General features: G+C 44.5%; 1 protein-coding gene and 1 pseudogene across 6 annotated transcripts in view; both read left to right on the forward strand.

Moving 5' to 3' along the window:
- Positions 1–20,492, forward strand: part of Adcy10 (adenylate cyclase 10) — an 82,902-nt gene that overhangs the window by 59,376 nt on the left and 3,034 nt on the right. For all 6 annotated transcript variants that reach the window (XM_031388028.1, XM_031388037.1, XM_031388003.1 and 3 more), the window contains 11 exons: positions 199–489; positions 2,608–2,677; positions 3,119–3,350; positions 4,846–4,953; positions 5,415–5,590; positions 9,176–9,329; positions 11,543–11,747; positions 11,830–11,926; positions 12,370–12,485; positions 14,946–15,063; positions 17,659–17,854. In XM_031388028.1, coding sequence (XP_031243888.1) covers positions 199–489; positions 2,608–2,677; positions 3,119–3,350; positions 4,846–4,953; positions 5,415–5,590; positions 9,176–9,329; positions 11,543–11,747; positions 11,830–11,926; positions 12,370–12,485; positions 14,946–15,063; positions 17,659–17,854 — 1,763 coding nt within the window. The remainder of the gene's footprint in view (positions 1–198; positions 490–2,607; positions 2,678–3,118; positions 3,351–4,845; positions 4,954–5,414; positions 5,591–9,175; positions 9,330–11,542; positions 11,748–11,829; positions 11,927–12,369; positions 12,486–14,945; positions 15,064–17,658; positions 17,855–20,492) is intronic.
- On the forward strand, positions 16,863–17,129 carry LOC116102859 (annotated as a pseudogene).

The following is a 20,492-nucleotide window of genomic DNA, read 5'->3' on the forward strand; positions in this document are numbered from 1 at the left end:
CACAACCATCTGTAATGGGATCTGATGCCCTCTTCTGGTGTGTCTGAAGACAGCAACAGTGTACTCACGTATGTGAAATAAATAAATAAATAAATCTTGGGGGGAAAAAAAGGAAATTAAGAACTGATGTGTACTAGAAAGGAACAGCTGGTTTGTTGCCCACTGTCTGACTGAAAAAGTCCTTCTTGTTCCTTGTAGTTCACGGCGAAGAGGAGGAGCTCCGTGAAAAGGAAGGCGAGGTGATTGAATGCTGCATCCTTCGGTTCTGCAGACCCATAATGCAGAAGACAGCCTATGAGCTGTGGCTCAAGGACCATAAGAAAGTCTTGCATTTGAAATGTGCCCGCTTTTTGGAAGAAAGTGCCCATCGGTGCAACCACTGCAGAAACACGGACTTCATTCCCTACCACCACTTCATAGTGGACATTCGACTCAACACCTTGGATATAGACACCGTCAAGAGGATGGTGAAGTCCCAAGGATTCAAAAGTAAAACTTAACTTCCCTTCTAACAAGTCCCAATTCCTGCTGGGAAACCTTGGGCGACTGAGGTCTATATGGACGGGCTCTGGACCTTAATGGCTTCAAGTCCCTCAGGGTTTGGGATACAAGCAGTGTCATAGGTCCAATGGTCAAGGGAAGGGCTGGCAATGCACCCGGGGTATCTGAGTCCATCCTGACTTCCATACAGAGCTCTAGCAAGTTAAGTGCAACTGAGCTTAAATCAAAATGTCTCACAGCAAAGGATAGAATCCAGACAGGTGGTGTCTTAGGGTTTCTATTGCTGTGATAAAACACCATAACGAAAAAGCAAATTGGGAAGAAAGGGGTTTATTCAGAGTGTATTTCCACATTTCTGTTCATCACCAAAGGAAATCAGGACAGGACCTCAAACAGAGCAGGAACCTGGACACAGGAGCTGATGCAGAGGCCATGGTGGGAAGTGGCTTCCTGACTGGCTTCCCATAGCTTGCTCAGCTTGCTTTCTTAAAGAACCTGGGACCACCAGCCCAGGGGTGGTACCACTCACTAAGGGCTGGGCCCTCCCGCACTGATCACTAATTGAGAAAATGCCTGACAGCTGGATCTCATGGAGGCATTTTTCCTCACCTGGGACTCCTTCCTCTCTGATGACTCTAACTTGTGTCAAGTTGACACACAAAACCACACACACACATGTGGCATGTGGGATGTCTTCCATGATGTCCCTCAAGCCTTGAAGGAGTCAGAGCAGATGTCCTGTTTAGGGCTGAGCACTCCATAGTCATGTATTGCCAGTACTTTACCCAGCTTTCGGTGTCTACATTAAGCATCACCCACTGAAAACAGAAGCTTCCTCGGCCAAGGCTGAGAGCAACATTGACCTATGGGTATAAACAAATATTTAGAAGGCATCTTGACACCATGTCACTTTAGCAGAGCAACAGTAATAGTTATCCTTACCTGCATCACCTTCCCATCACCTTCCCGGCCATAAGCTTTGACTAGGTTTACAGCACTGGGTAGACATTCCTCTTATGCAGTGGGTTTAAATCTAACCAGAAAGTGTGTGGTTACCTCACATTTGTGCATTTCTTGCACCAGTGGCTCATCTTGTTTGGCAGGTTTATGTTGTCGTTCACAAGCTTTCCCACTTAGGTGAGTCTGTCGTTGACTTTTGTCCCTCAGCAGTCCGTAAAGCGCTGTCTTAGTTTGGATTCTACTGCTGTGAACAGACGCCATGACCAAAGCAACTCTAACAAAGGACACCTACTGAAGTCTCCTTAGATAAGATGTCTAATTTAGGACTCCTAAAGTTAGCCTTTGGAGTACTTGATTAGAATACCAGGGTTTTCCTAGACTACGTATGCAGAGTCAGTACTTAGCTAGCATGTACTAAGCCCTGAGTTCGAATCTTGGCCCCTGAACTCCTGCAATCCTAATTCTTGGGAGGTGAAGGCAGGAAAATTAGAAATCTAAGGTTATCCTTGGCTATATATTGAGTTTGAGGACAGTCTGGGCAACATGAGACCGCATCTCAAAACAAAGGCACCTGCATATGTCTGTGCACATGGGTGCATGCATTTACATTTCTATTTCTTCACTGCACGTTAATGTTCCCTCCTTATGGTGGTTAAGCTATAGTTTTAATTACTGTGTGTTAGATGGGTCAGGATAAAGTTATCAACTATAGCAAATGAGCATGGTCAATACAGTGGAATGGGAATTTATTTTCCTGCTTTCCTAATGATAGTCCACTGAAAACCTTGACAGGCGGCCTTGCGGACAGCCGCAGGCGCAGGCTCCTCCAGGCGCAGGCTCCTCCAGGCGCAGGCTCCTCCAGGCGCAGGCTCCTCCAGGCTGGTGTTTTGCTTTCCTTTGGTCATTCGGAGCTGGCTGCTTTCCTGTCTAAGGAAAGCACAGGGCAGAAAGCCGTCTCCTTCACAAGGGTCATCCATCACTTATGATCTGCTTCTACCTGAGAAAAGAACCACACGGCTTCTTCTAAGGAGGGCTACCCCAACCCCCGGGGAGGATGGGGGGTGGGGAATATGGCCCCTAACTGGGTAAAGGGAGTAAGAGCCTTCGATGGATGGCAAATGTCTCATTTGTTCAATCATTTTCTAGCTGATGAAGAGGAAGTCATCTTTTCTAAATCACAGCTCCCTAGGAAATACAAATTACCCGAGAATCTCAGGTATGGGCACAAGTGGTTGCCATTGTTGTCATTGTTGTATTTGGTTTTTGGTTTGCTTTTCTCCCTGGAACAGACTTACTCTGTATAGCCTTGGCTGTCCTAGAACTTGCTCTGTAGACCAGGCTGGCCTTGCTCCACTGTCTTGGCCTCCCAAGTGCTGGGATTATTGGCATTCGCCACAACTCCTGGTCTTGCACATGCTAGTTTTTAGATAGAACAGAAGCAATTGTTATAAAATCACCCTTGGGTTCACTCCCACTGGGTCAACCAACCCTTTGGGTCTCTTAGATACAGAGGAGAAATGGCAGGGGCTTCATGGTGCATCTGACCTGTGAGAGCGACATTGGATTTTGTTAGTCTTCAAAGATGATTGTGTCTCAAAATCTGTGCCTTGTCTGTAGTTTCTTCATCTCCTGCTTATTCCATCCTATATTTAAACAGCATCACAGAAATAAGGGAAAAAATCCTGCAGTTCTTTGACAATGTTATCCTAAAGATGAGGTCATCTCCGGATGACATCATCCCTCTGGAATCCTGCCAGTGTGAGGAGCTGCTCCAGATTGTCATCTTGCCTCTGGCCCAACATTTCCTAGCCTTAGAAGAAAACAACAAAGCCTTGTACTACTTCCTAGAACTTGCATCTGCCTATCTCATCCTGGGAGACAACTATAACGTAAGCTGTTGTTCCACGCCTCCTCCTGCTCCTCCTCCACCCCTAAGACTCAGGCACACAGCCAGATCCAGCTCCTGTGTGCTTTTGCATTTCTTTCTGTTGATCTCTCCCAGCATCCCCTTCCTTAGACAATCACATTGCTGATAAGGGAAATGACCTCAGATTGAGACAAGAGGGTTAGAGCAATTTCAAGTACCGTCACTGTCACGGTCATTGTTGTATTGCTGTGAAGGGACACCATGACCACAGCAACTCCTATAAAGGAAAGCATTCTACCAGGATTTGCTTATCAGAGAGTTAGTCCATTGTTACTATGATAAGAAGCACCTTGGTACACAGGCAGACCCAAGGAGAAGCAGAGATTTCTATATCCAGATCCACAGGCAGCAAGAAGAGTGAGCCACTGGGCTTGTCTTAAGCTTCTGAAACTCCAAAGCCCACCACCAGTTACACACCTCCTCCAATAAGGCCACACCTACTCACCTACTCAGGCATGGCCACACTACCTAACAGTGCCACTCCCAATTGACCAAGCATTCAAATCTATGAGCCTCTGGGAGCCCTTTCTATTCAAACCACCACAATCATAATACATCGTGCCTGGCATGGTAATATGTGCCTGTGACGCCAGCACTTGGGAGGGAGGCAGAACATCAGGATCTAGCCAAGGCCAGGTTCAGCTATATGGCAAGTTTATAGCCACCTAGGATGCACAAGACCCTGTCTTGAAAAAAATTGTAATTAAGAATTGCTTAATTAAAGTTCTACAATCAAACCAGGCGTGGTGGTACATTTGGAAAGCTGAGGCAAGATAATCACAAGCTTGAAGTCAGCCTAAGCTATATACCAAGTTCAAGGCCAGCCTAGGCTACAAGGCAAACCTTTCATTTATTAATGATATATTGCCATGTTTGAAATTGTCTACCTGGATGGGAGAGAGGAAAGTGGATTTATATGCAAATGCTTTGGATTTGCTCTTAGTATAAATCCTTCATTTTCATCATTGTCCTTCTGAGGTTTAACCCTGCTGTCCAACAGTACTTTAGAGCACAGAATATCTCTAGACTTCCTAGCTGACATGAGTTTGATTTCAGCCCCGTAGCCCTCAGAGGCTCACATACTTTTGTCTCCATGCAGTTTGGCTAAACCTTCACATAGACAGGCTTGAGACCACCAAGAGCACCAGTTAACACTTCTCTAGAAAACCCATAAGTCTCCATGCATCATGCCCCTAGAACTGAACTAATGACATGCGTATAATGAAACAAAAAGAAGTGATTGCTCCATCTAGCAGACAGAGGTAGACATGAAGCTGAGGTACCCTCCCAGCCTGCCTCTCTTTAGTTGGGAGATGCATTATAGTCAATGAGATCATGTTAGGGATGACATGGGACGTGGGTGGGTCCTGCCTCCCTTGCTTCAGGAGTCTCTGGGGCAAGAGACCCTCTGTGTTATAACTCACTACCTCTCTGTTTTCTTGGCTGATTGGTTGCAGGCTTACATATATTTGGGAGAGGGGGAAAGGCTGCTGAAATCTCTGACAAATGAAAATTCTTGGAATCAGAACTTTGAATATGCTACCTTTTATAGTCTCAAAGGTGAGGTAAGAAACCATTGAAGGCATAAAGTTAGCATTTTGCCCTGGGATCACCAGAAGGAGTAGAAGCCGTCTTTATATATTCTATCTGCTGCTCCTCCACTGCCAGATTCCTGTCCAAGATTCTCAAACCCAAGCTACCGGACTCAATACTTTCTCACTATAACCCATCAGCAGCAAGATCCTGCCCACCGACCTAGGTTGGCATCTTTATGAGATGTCTTTGTAACCGTGAACAGGGATGACTCAATATCCCCTTGTAGGACGCTCAGTGCCCAGCCCTACTCTTCAGCCTTCCTTAGATGGGCACCTGATAAGCAATTTATTTTGAAGAGTATGTCAAAGCACACGAGAACTTTATTCCTGGGACACAGATGAGCTTTCTAGATAAGTATTCTCCCGAGACTTACTGTTGGAACCCACCAAGTAAAGCACCGCTTTTCCTTCTCCCACCTCATCTCCCTTAGGTCTGTTTTAATATGGGGCAGATGGTGCTCGCCAAGAAAATGCTGAGGAAGGCGCTGAAGCTCCTCAACAAAATCTTCCCCAGCAATCTACTCACCCTGACTTTCCAAATGCACGTTGAGAAAAACAGACTCTCCCACTTCATGAGCCAGCATACCCAGGAGGGCTCGCTGCCAGGGTAAGGGAAGGAGCTAGGGAAAGCTGAGCACCTGGCTCCTGTTCCCAGACAACAAAGACTTCCACACAGCACATGTCTGTCCTCACAGCCTGGTGCTCCAGTAGCTCAAAAACTCCATTTGTCGGCAGGGGTAGAGGCAGACATAGTTAAGGGCCTCATAAGTAGCTTTCGTCAAAGAAGTTCAGATGATGAAACATGGGATTCCTTCACAGAGTGAGCACCAATTCTCTTTCTTACTCTTACAGTGATTCTCCTGTGGATCCAGAGTCAGATATCAGAACTGGCGCTATGTTCCTAAGAGCCTCAGCTGCAAGCCCCCTCCCATGCATTACTAAGATAACACTAAATATTATTCTTACCTCAAAGAAAACTAGCAGGCCTCGAGAGCATCTGCCAAAGGACAAATTTGTCTATTCATCTATGAATTTGATAAGGGTTACATTAGGGATGGGTAGTCATCAGTTTAAAATGTAGCTATGATTTGGTCTATAAGTGACCTATAAAAAAAACAATGATTGAGGGGCTGGAAAGATGTTGTTATGGTGTTGAAAACCAGGAGCTAAGACTGGGATATTGCAAGGTAAAAATCTTATTTACAGCCAGGCCAAACTTACAGTCTCCCTTGGTGGGAGAATGAATCCGCCTAGACCAGAAGCCAGGGGACCCGTGTATAACAAGTGATTACAAAGTGGAATTTTGAAGTTATTTTTATGATCATGGGAAAGATACGTGTTATATAGGTTTATGGACAGACAGTTAACATACCAGGAAACATTCTTGGAACAATGGAAACAATTTACAACATGTAATTCACAAGATTATTGAGGAAGAACAAATAAAAGTTGACCTCCAGCTAAGGACATGATGAAAGTTACTGTTCAATTAAAAAGAGAAACAGAGTCAGCTGTCCCTTAACAATGTCTCAGCAGTTAAGGATACTTACTGAACAATCTTAAAGATCAGAGTTTGGTTCCCAGCACACACATAATAAGCCATGTATAGGGGAGCACGGCAGTAAGCATGAGCCAGGGTGACAGGGCCACCTGAGAGCTCCCATTTTGAACCATATCCTTCATGGAAGCAGAAAGAGCAGACTCAATATGGCACCAAAGCCAACTCCCAGCAACATACTTTCTCCAGTAAGGCCACACCTCTGAGCCTCCCCCACCAGTGCCACCAACAGGGGACCAAGTATTTAGACGGCAGAGCCTAGGAGGGGCATTCTCCTTCAAACCACTAGATCGTGCATCCCCCAAAATGCTTGTAACTTCGGTTCTGAGGGCTCTGATATACTCTTATGCATATGCATAAGGTGTGAGCAACACTCCTGTTTGTGAATCACACAAAATAAATAAGTAAATAAAATGAATATTTCGAAAGAAAATAGTAGTGGAGCTGGTAGCATGAGTCAGTAATGTCAGCACTTGGGAGACAGAGGCACAAAGGCAGCCCGTGAGTATTTGGAAGGAACCCGCTTTGTTTTTATGGAGCACAGTTTCCTACTTGTAAAATGGAGACCATAGGTTTTTTCTTTTACTTAATTTTATGAATACAAATGTTTGTTTTTTACCTACACATGTGAACCGTGTGCATGTCTGGTACCCACTGGGATGTCAGAACCCCTGAAACTGTATTTAAGTTGGTTGTGAGCCATCATATGGGTGCTGGGAATTGAACTTGGGTCTTCTGTAACAAGTGCTCTTAACAGCAGAGCCATATGACCACCCCATAACATAGTTTAGTTTAGATAAAATACTTGCCCTTGTCAGGCATCGTTGATTAAGTGAAACCAGCTAAAGGTACATGGGGCACTGTCTTAGTCAGGGTTTGTATTCCTGCACAAAACATCATGACCAAGAAGCAAGTTGGGGAGGAAAGGGTTTATTCAGCTTACACCTTTATTCAGCTTATACTTCCACACTGCCCTTCATTACCAAAGGAAATCAGGACAGGAACTCACACAGGGCAGGAACTTGCAGGCAGGAGCTGATGCAGAGGTCATGGAGGGATGCTGCTTACTGGCTTGCTTCCCCTGGCTTGCTCAGCTTCGATCACCACCCTTGATCACCAACTGAAAAATGCCTTACAGCTGGATTTCATGGAGGCATTTCCTCAACTGAAGCTCCTTTCTCTGTGATAACTCCAACTTGTGTCAAGTTGACACACAAAACCAGCCAGTACAGTTGACCCCTTGTCAACTTGGCACAAAAACACATCACTATTAAGCCTCAACCTTACTTTCTTATTCATCCCCAAGTTCTAAATAACTTTAAAAGTCACACAATCTTTACAAATTCTTATATATTAAAATTTCAATCCCTTTAAAATATCCAATCTCTTTTGAAATTCAAAATCCTTTAAATGTGGGCTCCACTAAAATACTTTCTTACTTCAAGAGGGAAAAATATCAGGGCACAGTCATAATCAAAAGCAAAATCAAACTCTAACCATCCAATGTCTGGGATCCACTCACTATCTTCTGGAGTCCTTTAAGGGCTTGGGTCACTTCTACAGTTCTGCCTTTGTAGCACACAGCTTGTCTTCTAGGCTCCAGCTGCTACACTTGTTTAAAATGCTCTTCATGAGACTTAACCATAGAACAAAGTCTATGATGGGCATTTCTGAGACTTCCTCTGCCAATGCAATTTAATCTAAGTCTCTTCACCTTAGCCTCAGGCATACTCTTCAGACAAGGGCAAAAAGTAGCCATGTTCTTCACCAAAATACCACAAAAACAGTCTATGCCACATACTGAAATTATTCTCCTCTGAAGCTTCCTGGGCCAGGTCAGCACAGTTCAATTTACTCTCAGTAACAAAGTCTTCCATATTCCTGCTAGGATAGCCTGTTAAGCCCTATTTAAAGCATTCCATTGCTTTCCAAATCCAAAGTCCCCAAAATCTACATTCTTCCAAACAAAAGCATGGTCAGACCTATCACAGCAATACCCCACTCCTGGTACCAACTTCTGTCTTAGTTAAAATTTTAGTGCTGTGAACAGACACCATGACCAAGGCAACTCTTATAAAGACAAGCATTTAATTGAGGCTGGCTTACAGGTTCAGAGGTTCATTCATTATCATCAAGGTGGGAACATGGCAGCATCCAGGCAGGCATGATTCAGGAGGAGCTTGAGTTTTACATCTTCATCTGAAGGCTGCTAACAGAATACTGGCTCGGAGGCAGCTAGGATGAGGGTATTAAAGCCCTCACCCACAGTGACACATCTACTCCAACAAGGCTACACCCACCCCAACAGGGCCACACCTTCTAATAGTGCCACTCCCTGGGCCGAGCATATGCAAACCATCACAGGGACCATTCATCACATTTGAGTCTGCAGGAAGGGAAGGGATGATTTAATTTCATTTTACACAGAAGGTGAAGTTCAGACAGGTTAAGCAATTAATTCAATGTAACATAGTTAAGTGCTTCATAAGAATGGCCATGCTTGACAGTCATGGGTCAAGCCCCTAGTTCAGGTAAGGGCTCTGGGAAGAACAACAGGAGGACACAAGGGGGCCTGATTACATGAGCCTGGAAGGTGATGGAACTTTCTATGGCCATCTGCTTTCCCTGTGGCAGGAAGAAACTGGCCCAGCTCTACCTGCAAGCTTCCTGCTTCTCTTTGCTGTGGAAGATCTACAGCTTGAACTTCTTTTTCCACTACAAGTATTATGGTCGCCTGGCAGCGATGATGGAAATGAACACCTCGCTGGAAACTCAAAATGACTTCCAGGTAAGACATTTGCTCTCCTTTACATGGGCTGGATCTCGTTCAGAGAAACAGCAACTGCCACCCTAGCCAAAGCCAATGGGAACTGAAACATCAAGCGCTGTAACGGAAGCCTCTCTGACTGATGATTTTGCCAGTAGCTAATAAATGTTTTTGGCCCCAGATAACCCCACTGTTAGAATCATTAAAGATTCAAACAGCTTTTGCTTTTGTGGGTAGCAATTGATATTATAGGACTCAAAGTGAGAAAAAGAACCTTAAAATTCTTAAAAGCAACACTAATAAGTACCTACTAACATAATTAACATCTTCATTAAAAATCTTACAAGTCCCCAAACAACAGCAAAACACAGAGAAGTGTGGCATTATATTAAATTTGTGTAAATATCTTCATTTTTTTCTTTATAGGTTCACTGTGTTTGCATGCCTTATTTTATTTGAGGAAGATTCATGTTTGCTTGTTTGTTTGTTTGTTTGTTTGTTTGTTGGAGACAGGCCTCACTCTGTAGCCCAGTAATCCTCCTAGGTCAGGCTCTTAAGTGCTGGAATTACGTGTGCCACCAGGCCTGCCCTGATAACTAAATGCTTACCCCATCTTCACTGAGGTGCAGTATCACAACTGATGCTTCTGCAAAGCTCAGTCGTATGTAGGAGAGTGGGAGGTGAAGAAGCTAAAAGGATAGGCCTGTTTCCAAAGACGGGATCCAGCCAGGGACAGTTGAAGGTAACAAAAGGACCAGATGAGAATCCAGAGAGTGGCTTCTAGACCTCAGCCCTCCTCAGTGCAACCTCCAGCAAGCCACACAACCTCTGAGCTTTCTATTTGCCCCATACGATGAGACAGTCGGATTCTGCTTCTCTTGGTCCATGTACAAGAAGTCAGAGACTGCGGGCGGTGGTGGTGCACACCTTTAATCCCAGCACTTGGGAAGCAGAGGCAGGCGGATTTCAGAGTTTGAGGCCATCCTGGGCTACAGAGTGAGTTCCAGGACAGCCAGGGCTGTTGTTTTGTCTCAAAACAACAAAAAAAAAAAAAAAAAAAAAAAAAAAAGAAGAGGTCAGAGGCTATTGCAGGATTATTACAGCTGCAGAGTTTTCGTTCAGCCACCACCATGTATGGCCACCTGTTGTGGTCCGCATTTTGTGTGTTCACACCAGGAAAAGGAATTTGCTAAGTAGAACTTTAGGATTTAATAAGTACCCGGGGACTTGCCTTTGACAGAATTTGTAGAGCTTCCCCTGTACAGTCACCCCAACATAAAATACTTGGACCATTAGAGAATCTATCATCAGTCTGTTCTCCTATCTGTATTTTCCAAAATAGTTTATACATATTGTGCATGTATTACATATGCATGTATATATGAGTGAGTGCTTATGTATGTGTGTGTGTGTGTGCGTGTACGTGTGTGTGAGTGTGCGTGTGTGAGTGAGTGTGTAGATTGATTCTTCAGAAATAATTCTTTTCTCCTTGATCTTCTCTAAACACTTATATTCAGGGGCAACTTTTTCATTTTAAAGATTTGCTTAAAGCCGGGCAGTGGTGGCTCACGCCTTTAATCCCAGCACTTGGGAGGCAGAGTCAGGTGGATTTCTGAGTTCAAGGCCAGCCTGGTCTACAGAGTGAGTTCCAGGACTGCCAGGGCTACACAGAGAAACCCTGTCTCAAAAAAAACAAAAACAAAACAAAACAAAACAAAAAAACAAAAAACAGAAAAACCCCAAAAGATTTGCTTAAATAGTAAGTAACTTCTCTTAAGTCTCCAATTATGTTTTAAATTAGTCCTTACTTTTATCCAAACCAGCTTTCCTTTTTTTTCTACATTACAAAAGTAGTGCATAAGAAAGGATAATTCTCTTTCAAATATTCCGCCTTAACCTAAGAACCTACCAAGTAGACCTGATTGCACCCACCCCATCTTGTACTAAGTAGCCATTTCTTCCCATATGTAAACTATTATTTATATCTTTCACACAAATTAAAATGCTTGTATTTCATTTAAAGACTGTACACCAGAGGGGCCCTGGAGCTTATCCTAGAAGACCCAGTAAGTGGTGGCAGACACCTGGTTTGATTTCTCCTCCTAAGTCCATGGCATCGCTCCCAGTTTAATAAACGAAGTTAATAAACGAAGTTTCCTGGTAGGCTCTGAGTCCTTCACGTTGGGGGTTCTTCCTCAGTCTCCCTCCTCCACTCTCTCTTGCTGCCTTTGTAGATCATCAAGGCTTTTCTGGACTTTTCCCTGTACCACCATCTGGCTGGATACCAGGGCGTATGGTTCAAATATGAAATCCTGGTCATGGAGCAGCTCTTGAACCTCCCCCTGAAAGGCGAGACCATTGAAATCATAGCGTATACAGCCGACACCCTGGGCCATATCAAGTTCCTAACGGGTCATCTGGACTTGGCCATTGAGTTAGGTAAGGGCCAGCTAGGCGAGAAAAAGCATAAAGTTACATGTAATACCCGCCCACAAACACAACATGATTGCTTTCTTCCCAGGCTCCCGGGCCCACAGGATGTGGTCACTTCTTCGGAATCCCAACAAATACCAGATGGTTCTCTGCAGACTGAGTAAACCTCTTTTCTTGAAAACCAGGTATTTGTCCTAAAGCATTTTCCAAAGTTCGGATTCTTCTTCCCTTCCTTAGCTGTGACAGAGCACTCTGCCCAAAAGCGGGGAGGGGAGGGATGGTGGTGTTTACACTTCCTGGTCATAGTCTATCTTTGAAGAAATTTGGGGTGCATGCCTTTAATCCCAGCACTCGGGAGGCAGAGGCAGGCAGATTTCTGAGTTTGAGGCCAGCCTGATCTAGAGTGAGGTCCAGGACAGCCAGGGCTACACAGAGAAACCCTGTCTCAAAAAACAAAAACACAAAACAAAACAAAACAAAACAAAAAACCCAACAACAACAACAAAAAAGAAGCCTATTCTAAGAGTTGTATTTGTTTCTGAACTACTCATGTCCAAGACTAACGAGACCAGAACTAACTCCATCCCTTCCTCTTACACCTTTTAATATCACCACTTGTGTTCCACAGATATAAACATTTGATCCAGGTGCTGGGATGGTTGTGGGACCTTTCCGTTACAGAAGAGCACATCTTCAGCAAGGCGTTTTTCTATTATGTGTGCTTGGACATCATGCTTTATTCTGGTGAGCATGGAATCTATTCTAGCTTGGGGAAATAAAAGAAATCAGGGTGGATCTCCACACTGGAGTGATGAGACAGCTCTCGGGGCTTGGACTTTGGACTAGTTAGTGTTAAGGGATGCAGAAAGATGCAGTTGGTGGTCAGGGATGCAGAGAGCCTAGTGATGTGACTCAAGGAGCTGGTTAGCAATTCCCAAAATTGTAAGAAAGAAATGAATGCAAGGGTGTGTGGGTGGGCTCCTTTAATCCCAGCACTTGGAAGGTAGAGGCAGGCAGAGCTCTATGAATTCAAGACCATCCTCATCTACATAGTAAGTTCCAGGACAGCCAGGGCTACATAGTGAGATCTTGTTTCAGGGCTGAGGAGGGAGCAGTGACAAAGAATAATGAAATCTGGAGGAACCTTGTAGGTCTGAGCTGTCAGATCCATTTCTGAATGAGTGGTAGTCACTGGCATTGCTTTACAACGTGCCTTTTACTGGGATTACTTAATTTTTACAGACTATACTTAGAAACTTCATGTTGATAACCATGTCCAACATAGGACCTACAGGCTTCATAGCCATTTCTCTGGTCTGTCCTTTTTTTTTTTTTTTTTTTGGTCTTTGTTGCTATGATAAAACATGATGGCCAATAGCAACCTGGAGAGGAAAGGACGTCATTCACCTTGCAGGCTACAGTCAGGACAGGAGCTTAGGACACGAACCTGAAGACACTAACTGAAACATAAACTGTGGAGGAGTGCTGCTTACTGGCTTGCTCTTGTGGCTGGCTCAGCCACAACACAGGACCACCTACCCAGGGGTGGCACTGTGTCCAGTGGGTGGGCCCACCCACATCACTTCCTATAGGCTAACCAGATGGAAGTATATTCTCAACTGAAGTTCCCTCTTCCTAGATGGCACTAGCTTATATCAAGTTGACAGAAAACTAACCGGCACACGGTCCAACACAAAACTATAAATTTACCTAAAGCTTTATGAGATCTTCCTCTGTACCTTGTTTACATGATTCCCTGACATGAACATTACCAATGACAATGTGTGTTGCTGTGTTGAAGTTTTTACAAACCTACAAGAGCTGGCCCATTGAGAATGAGAGTTAATTGCTCACAGAGGGTAAGAGAGTGTCTATTCTGGAGCCAAACGTGAATGATAATGGTCCAGGAGCACAATTTCATGCCCCCAGCACAGAACCAGCTCCTTGAACCCTTTCAGAATAATATTACAAAGAAAGTCATAAATCAAAGTGCTTTTCAAACATATAAGGGGGAATATCAGAGAGAACTTATGGCAAAGTGGACAGACCTCGACTACAGGCTGCAGATGCCTGCTGACTCACTCAGCCTTTAGGTCAGGTTGGTAGAAGCTAAGTGTCTTAGTCAGGATTTCTATTCCTGCACAAACATCATAACCAAGAAACAAGTTGGGAAGAAAAGGATTTATTCAGCTTACACTTCCACACTGCCGTTCATCACCAAAGGAGGTCAGGACTGGAACTCAAGCAGGTCAGGAGGCAGGAGCTGATGCAGAGGCCATGGAGGAATGTTCCTTACTGGCTTGCTTCCCCTGGCTTGCTCAGCCTGCTCTCTTATAGAACCCAAGACTTCCAGCCCAGGGATGGCACCACCCACAAGGGGCCCTCCCAACCTTGATCACCTATTGAGAAAATGCCTTACAGCTGGATCTCATGGAGGCACTTCCCCAACTGAAGCTCCCTTCTCTGTGATAACTCCAGCCTGTGTCAAGTTGACGCACAAAACCAGTCAGTACACTAGAGGTCTGCTAATTTAAAAATATCCTAAAAAGTTTTCATGTGTCAGTCACAGAAGTGAGCAAGGAATAGCTGGCTCTTTAGGGAGCTAAAGATAATCCAAGATAAATTACATTCAAGCTCGGGACCTGCAGCCTCCTTGCTTCCCCACATTACTAAAGTTCTAGTCAGCCAATCAGCGTTTGCAGACAATTTTTTTTTTTTTTTTTTTTTTAAGACTCCTCATTCACAGTGACATGGAAAACAAGCTCTTCCCTGACAGCCTTTAAGTAGTAATGAGTAGGTGGCTGTCATGTTAAATCAGAGGGACCAACCAGAGGTTCTTTCCCCACTCATGATTAACAAAGGAGAGACATACACTGTTACCAACACGGGAGCTAGGGGTGAAAAACTGAGGGTTCTTGGACTACCAGGACTTGTTGTAGTTGAGCTGGGAAAGGTTGGATTAACTCTGATGACATTTGGTCTCTTTGTGTCCATAAGAGTCCAAGGTATAGCTAAGATTCTGGAAACACGGGCCAATGAAGCAATGTGATTGTTGCAACCCACGGGACCCTTTGAATATCTAAAGCAACCAGATATACTGTGCAGTGGGAAATTCCATTGGGAGCTAAAGGCCCGAAAGACCCTACCCCTACCCCAACCCCATACCACGCTACCGCCAAATCGCTCTGTTTCTCTCCTTTCTAGGCTTCTTTTACAGAACATTTGAAGAATGTTTGGAATTCATACAGCATAACGAAGACAACAGAATCCTCAGGTTCCAGAGTGGACTCCTCCTGGGATTTTACTCCTGCATAGCTGTCTGGTAACGATGTGCTGCATACCATCTAGAGTCTAAAGTGAGAAAGTTAGATCCCGAAGAAGAGTTCAGTTACATTCTTTAAAAGAAGGAACATATATTTATCATTTACATCTGACACAGCTTAAAGGTGCCAGAGAATATTTATAGAGAAAGCCTCCTGAGGGATCCTCTAGAAGCCCTCAGCCAAGGACAGAAAAGTAGTTCTGTCTCAATGTCCCAATAATACCAAGCTTACAACATAGGTGACCTGATGGCCAGGGCTTTTGTATCCGTGGAATCAGCGAACCTAAGAGAGAAGCTATGAGGCATGGGGAAAGAGTTGCAACTGTGTGAACTTGTGGAGACTGCTTCCTAGTCCTTGGTCCTTAAACAGTAAGTGTAACAGCAGATTGCATAGGGCGACATTGTAGATGGTGACATCATCAGTAACGCCCGAGATCAGGAAGATGCCTGAGATACTGTCTGCAAATGCTGTACCACTTTACATTAGAGCTTCGAGCACCTGCAAATCTGAGTATCTCTTGGATAGGGGCATCCCGGCACTGAGGGGCCATTGAGGGGCAGCTATACCTATCTCTGTGGAGTGCTGTAGTTTGGGCACTGAAGAAATAGTACCCCTTGCCCACACACACACCTACCCAATTCTAAACAGATAGAAAAACATCTGTTTTGAGGTTAATGACCTTGGAGGATCTGAGCTACAAGACCTCTGCAGGGACTAACACTAAGCTCTAACATTAGACCTACCCACCCTGCAGTGGGAAGTTCTAGAAGCCCTGGGTTTTCCCCATCCAGGCAGGCCTCTGTCGGCCCCCATGGCGGAGCAGCTCAAAGCCATGTTACAAATCAGCTTTACTGGTTCTTACAATGAAGGAGGCATAGCTGTGCTTGTCTTGGTCTCTCCCAAATCACCAACTGACTAAGGCACTCGTTATTGGAGAATCCAGAAGAGCAGGGAAACAGCCCTGACCTCTGCCCCACTGGAGCCTCTCACACAGAACACTCGGGCCAGAGGAAGAAACGCGGTTTTAAGCTTAGTAAGCCTGTAGCTGGGACGGTACTTTCAAGGAGTGAGATGTACACATAGTACAGCCCGCTTCAAGGTAAATGAGGAAACCACCAGATTCCCTGTTATCTCCCAGACCGAGCGAGACCCCTGTCTCATCTGCCACCTCACATTGTACACGGCCAGGTTGTCTAATGCGACATGACAAAAGCTGTGTGATGAGATTGAAGACTACAAATTAGACCAACGCCAAATTGATGTGAAATGCCTTTTGATTTAAAAAAAAAAAGAAAAAAAAATCCTCAAATCCGGGCATAGTGGTTCCCACTGACGAGCCCAGCACTTGGGAGGCACTGGTAGGAGGGTCAGGAGTTAAGTCGTCATCCCAGACTACCTGAGACTCTGCCTTAAACACAAAATAAAATTACTCGAGAATTTAACATCCAAAAAAACACTTTACCAGTTAAGGCTCCATATCAAATTGGTATAGCCACATAAACTAATTTTCCAAGGCTCTGAAGTCTAACAGTTGTGCTAATTCTTCACTGCTCTCTGTCCTAGTTTGGACATCCTAGCTGTGTCCTAGACCATTACATCTCATACTTAGTGGCCAAGAAGGCTTGTTAGCCTGGCCCTCACTCCCAGAGCCTGACTGACTAGGTAATCTGGGTTACACCTGGAAATCTTCAGTTAAAAAGAGAACCCAGCTTTTCTCCTGTCCCAAGCTGGCTCGAAGGCCTCTCTTGGCAGTGATGGCCATCTGAGTGCAGAGTCCAGAGCAGGGGAGGTGCAAGTCATGGCTGGACAAGCTTTTAGAAAGGCTCTTCTGCTCTTTGACAGACTACTGCTTGAAAGGGGGCTCACTGAAACTGTGGGGCACCCAAAAGTGGGGGGTTATGCGTCCAGAAAGTCTCCAGGAAAAGTATTGCAAGCAACAGTGTTGTGGGATCAGTCGCAAAAAGGAGAGTGTGGGGAAATTCAAGCTGTCAGCATGAAAGCTGGGGATAAAGTTCTTCTCCCAGAACACAGAGGCACCAAAGTAGTTTTAGATAACAAGGATTAATTACTTCTTATTTAGAGATGGTGACATTCTTGAAGTCTGTGAACTAAAATCACGGTTGAAACTGTGTCACATGAAGCTGGCCATTTCATTGACATTCTGAACTCTTTCATCATGTAAACCATTTCTATACTTCCCTTTTGTAATAAGCTGATGGTGCCTACAATTAAAAAGGACCCAGATGACACTGGCTTGTCTGCAGGCCGCACTGAGCACTGCTGGCCCTCCTCTCTTTGCAACTGGGACAGCTTCTTCAAGCCTGAACTGTGTGACCTGTCTCACTTCCTAGAGTCCCAAGGAGCATTATGGACAGTGCCCAAGACGCCATGTGTGCTCCTACGGGTTCTCTGTCCCTCCTGAGTCATAGGGTTCCATCCTTTCCCAGATCCATGTTACCTCACATCCCGATGTTTCAGACAAGAGGCAGGTAGAGGTTCAGGGTACTGAAAGTTGCCAGCCACTGAGATGTGTCAGGAAACCAACCCATCCAGAGAGCCACACTGATTTTAAATTGTCTTCCCTCGTGCCACAGGTATGCCAGACTTCAGGAATGGGACAACTTTTACACGTTTTCCAAGAAAGCTAAAAATCTAGTGTCACGACGAACTCCGACAGTTCTTTACTATGAAGGAATATCTAGGTACATGGAAGGGCAAGTCCTCCACCTTCAGAAGCAAATAGAAGAGCAGGCCGAGAACGCTCAGGACAGTGGGGTGGAGTTACTCAAGGTGAGGCCTGCTGCCTGGCCTGCAGCACAATCCCTCCTCCAGTGGATTTCTGTCCACCCTCCAGACTAATTGTCTTCTCATTACAGAATTTGCACATAAGTCTGCTAAAAGCTTTATTTTAAAGACAACCCTCCTAAAAAGTTAGAAAAAAGGGCAGGAGAGATGGCTTATCAGGTAACGGAGCTTGCTGCCAAGCCTGAGGAGCAGCATTTGATCCATGAGACCTACGTAGCAGAAGTAGAAAACCAACCCCTGAAAGTCGTTCTTTGACCTCCACACGTATGTTGTAGTGCGTGTGACCACACACTCAAACACACACACACTAAAAACTTTTAATTAAAAAGAAAAAAAACACAAATGGTTTGTTGTAGCCGCCCAGCGGCCACATGTACGAATGGGTTTTCTGGAATGGGGTCAAGGTCCTGAAAAATAATTTTGGGGTACCAGAACCGCGAGAAGGATTTGTAAAAATTAGACAAACACATGGTTGTGTTTCAGTCTGCCATCTTTCATTCAATTCTCTTTGTTACAAGCCAAAAGGTAGAATAGGTAAGGCAAAACCCCTCCCCCCACCAAGTTCGTCAGCAACTTGGCCCAATCAGCAACTTCTCCTTCAGTCTCTGGAGGCGGGACTTCGGCGTTACTGGAAGTTGGAGAGAGGCGTGGCAATTAGCAGAAGGTGGGCAGAGAGGCGTGGTTATCTGTGGCAGGCGGGGTCTGAAGAATCAGCCCTCAGTTGTAGGAGGGTCACAGTTTGTAACTGTATTATTTAGAGATTATACTTTTTTACACACTGGGGGGACCCTAGTGCTCAAGTTTCCTGCCTGTGTCCACGAGTCTCCGTTTGCTGAGATCTGCTGTCATGTTGAGCTCTCAATGACTTCCCATGGTTACACTGTTTTATGCAGTAATTTTTTTTAAAAAGACGTTTACATGTGATTCCTTCCTTGTCTACAGAGATCACGATCCTCCAATTTCAAGATTTTGATACAGCCCTTTGTGTGAGAATGATGCTTAATCCAGTTGTGCTCTCTGCCTATAATTCTTTTATTTAAGAATTTACATTTATTAATTGTGTGTATGTGTATGTGAGAGAGAAAGAGAAAGAGAGAGAGAGTGAGAGAGTTTGTTCATGTTACAAAGTGTCTGTGGAGACGATAGGACACTATCGGAGATCATTCTTTATTTTTTATAATTTTTTTAAAGATTTATTTATTTTATTTATATAAGTACACTGTATCTGTCTTCAGACACACCAGAAGAGGGCATCGGATCCTATTATAGATAGTTGTGAATCACCATGTGGTTGCTGGGAATTGAACTCAAGACCTTTGGTTTAATGCATATAAGTACACACCAAAAGAGAGCATCAGATCCCATTACAGATGGCTGTGAGTCACCATGTGGTTGCTGGGAATTGAACTCGGGACTTCTGGAAGAGAAATCGTTGTTGCTCTTTCCCTCAGCCATTGTTCTTCGGGTTTTTCTTTTTTAAAGATTTATTTATTATTTATTTATTATAAGTACACTGTAGCTATCTTCAGATGCACCAGAAGAGGTCATCAGATCTCATTACGGGTGGTTGTGAGCCACCATGTGGTTGTTGGGATTTGAACTCATGACCTTCGAAAGACCAATCAGTGCTCTTACCCAGTGAGCCATCTCACCAGCTCCCAAACTCAAGACCTTTGGGAGAGAAATCAGTGCTCTTAACTGCTGAGCCATCTCTCCAGTCCTCTGAGGTCATTCTTTTATTTTTTATTTATTTATTTTTCTTTTGTTTTGTTTTTTGAGACAGGGTTTCTCTGTATAGTCCTGGCTGTCCTGGAACTCACTCTGTAGACCAGGCTGACCTTGAACTCAGAAATCCACCTGCCTCTGCCTCCCAAGTGCTGGGACTAAAGGTGTGCGCCACCACTGCCTGGGAGGTCATTCTTAAGAGGGCCTTTCACCTCCTGAGCCATCTCACAGGCCCAATTTAAGTTCTTTTATCTGAGCTTGAGTTAAGGGCACATTCACAACAAAGTTCTCCACCTGAGATCCTTGGTATCCACTTTCTTGAAATGATTTTACTTCAGGATCCATTTTAGGACCAACAGTCTTCTCAACTGTATTCCCCCCACATCTCTTCACATGACTTCATGTGATCACATTGACTCCTAAGCTCTCACACCTGGGGATACTACATATCTGTAGGGCATGCCAATGTCTAAGGTCAAAAGTTGTTGGTGAGTCTTCAGTATTTTATGAACTGTTTTGTAGTTCCTTCCCACAAACCAAGGAAATATTCCCATGAGCCCAGCAAAACCACAGATACAGTATGAGGTGTCTCCAGTGGTGTGTGGCTACTGAGGAAGCAATGGGGATAGACCTCAGTAATAAGCTAGGTTTATAAGCTTGTGACACCAAGCCGGGCCATATATATTATGTATATATATGTATATATATGTATATATATACATATTAATATGTATATTTGAGACAGGACTCTCTATGTAATCCTGGTTATCCTGGAACTTGCTCTGTAAACCAGGCTGACCTAGAACTCACAGAGACCCTCTTGACTCTACCTCTCAAATACTGGGATTAAAGGCCGGAGCCACCACGCCCGGCTCTTACCATGCTTTTTTTTTTTTTT

Source organism: Mastomys coucha, unplaced genomic scaffold (assembly GCF_008632895.1).
Source record: "Mastomys coucha isolate ucsf_1 unplaced genomic scaffold, UCSF_Mcou_1 pScaffold1, whole genome shotgun sequence".
Classification (NCBI taxonomy): domain Eukaryota; kingdom Metazoa; phylum Chordata; class Mammalia; order Rodentia; family Muridae; genus Mastomys; species Mastomys coucha.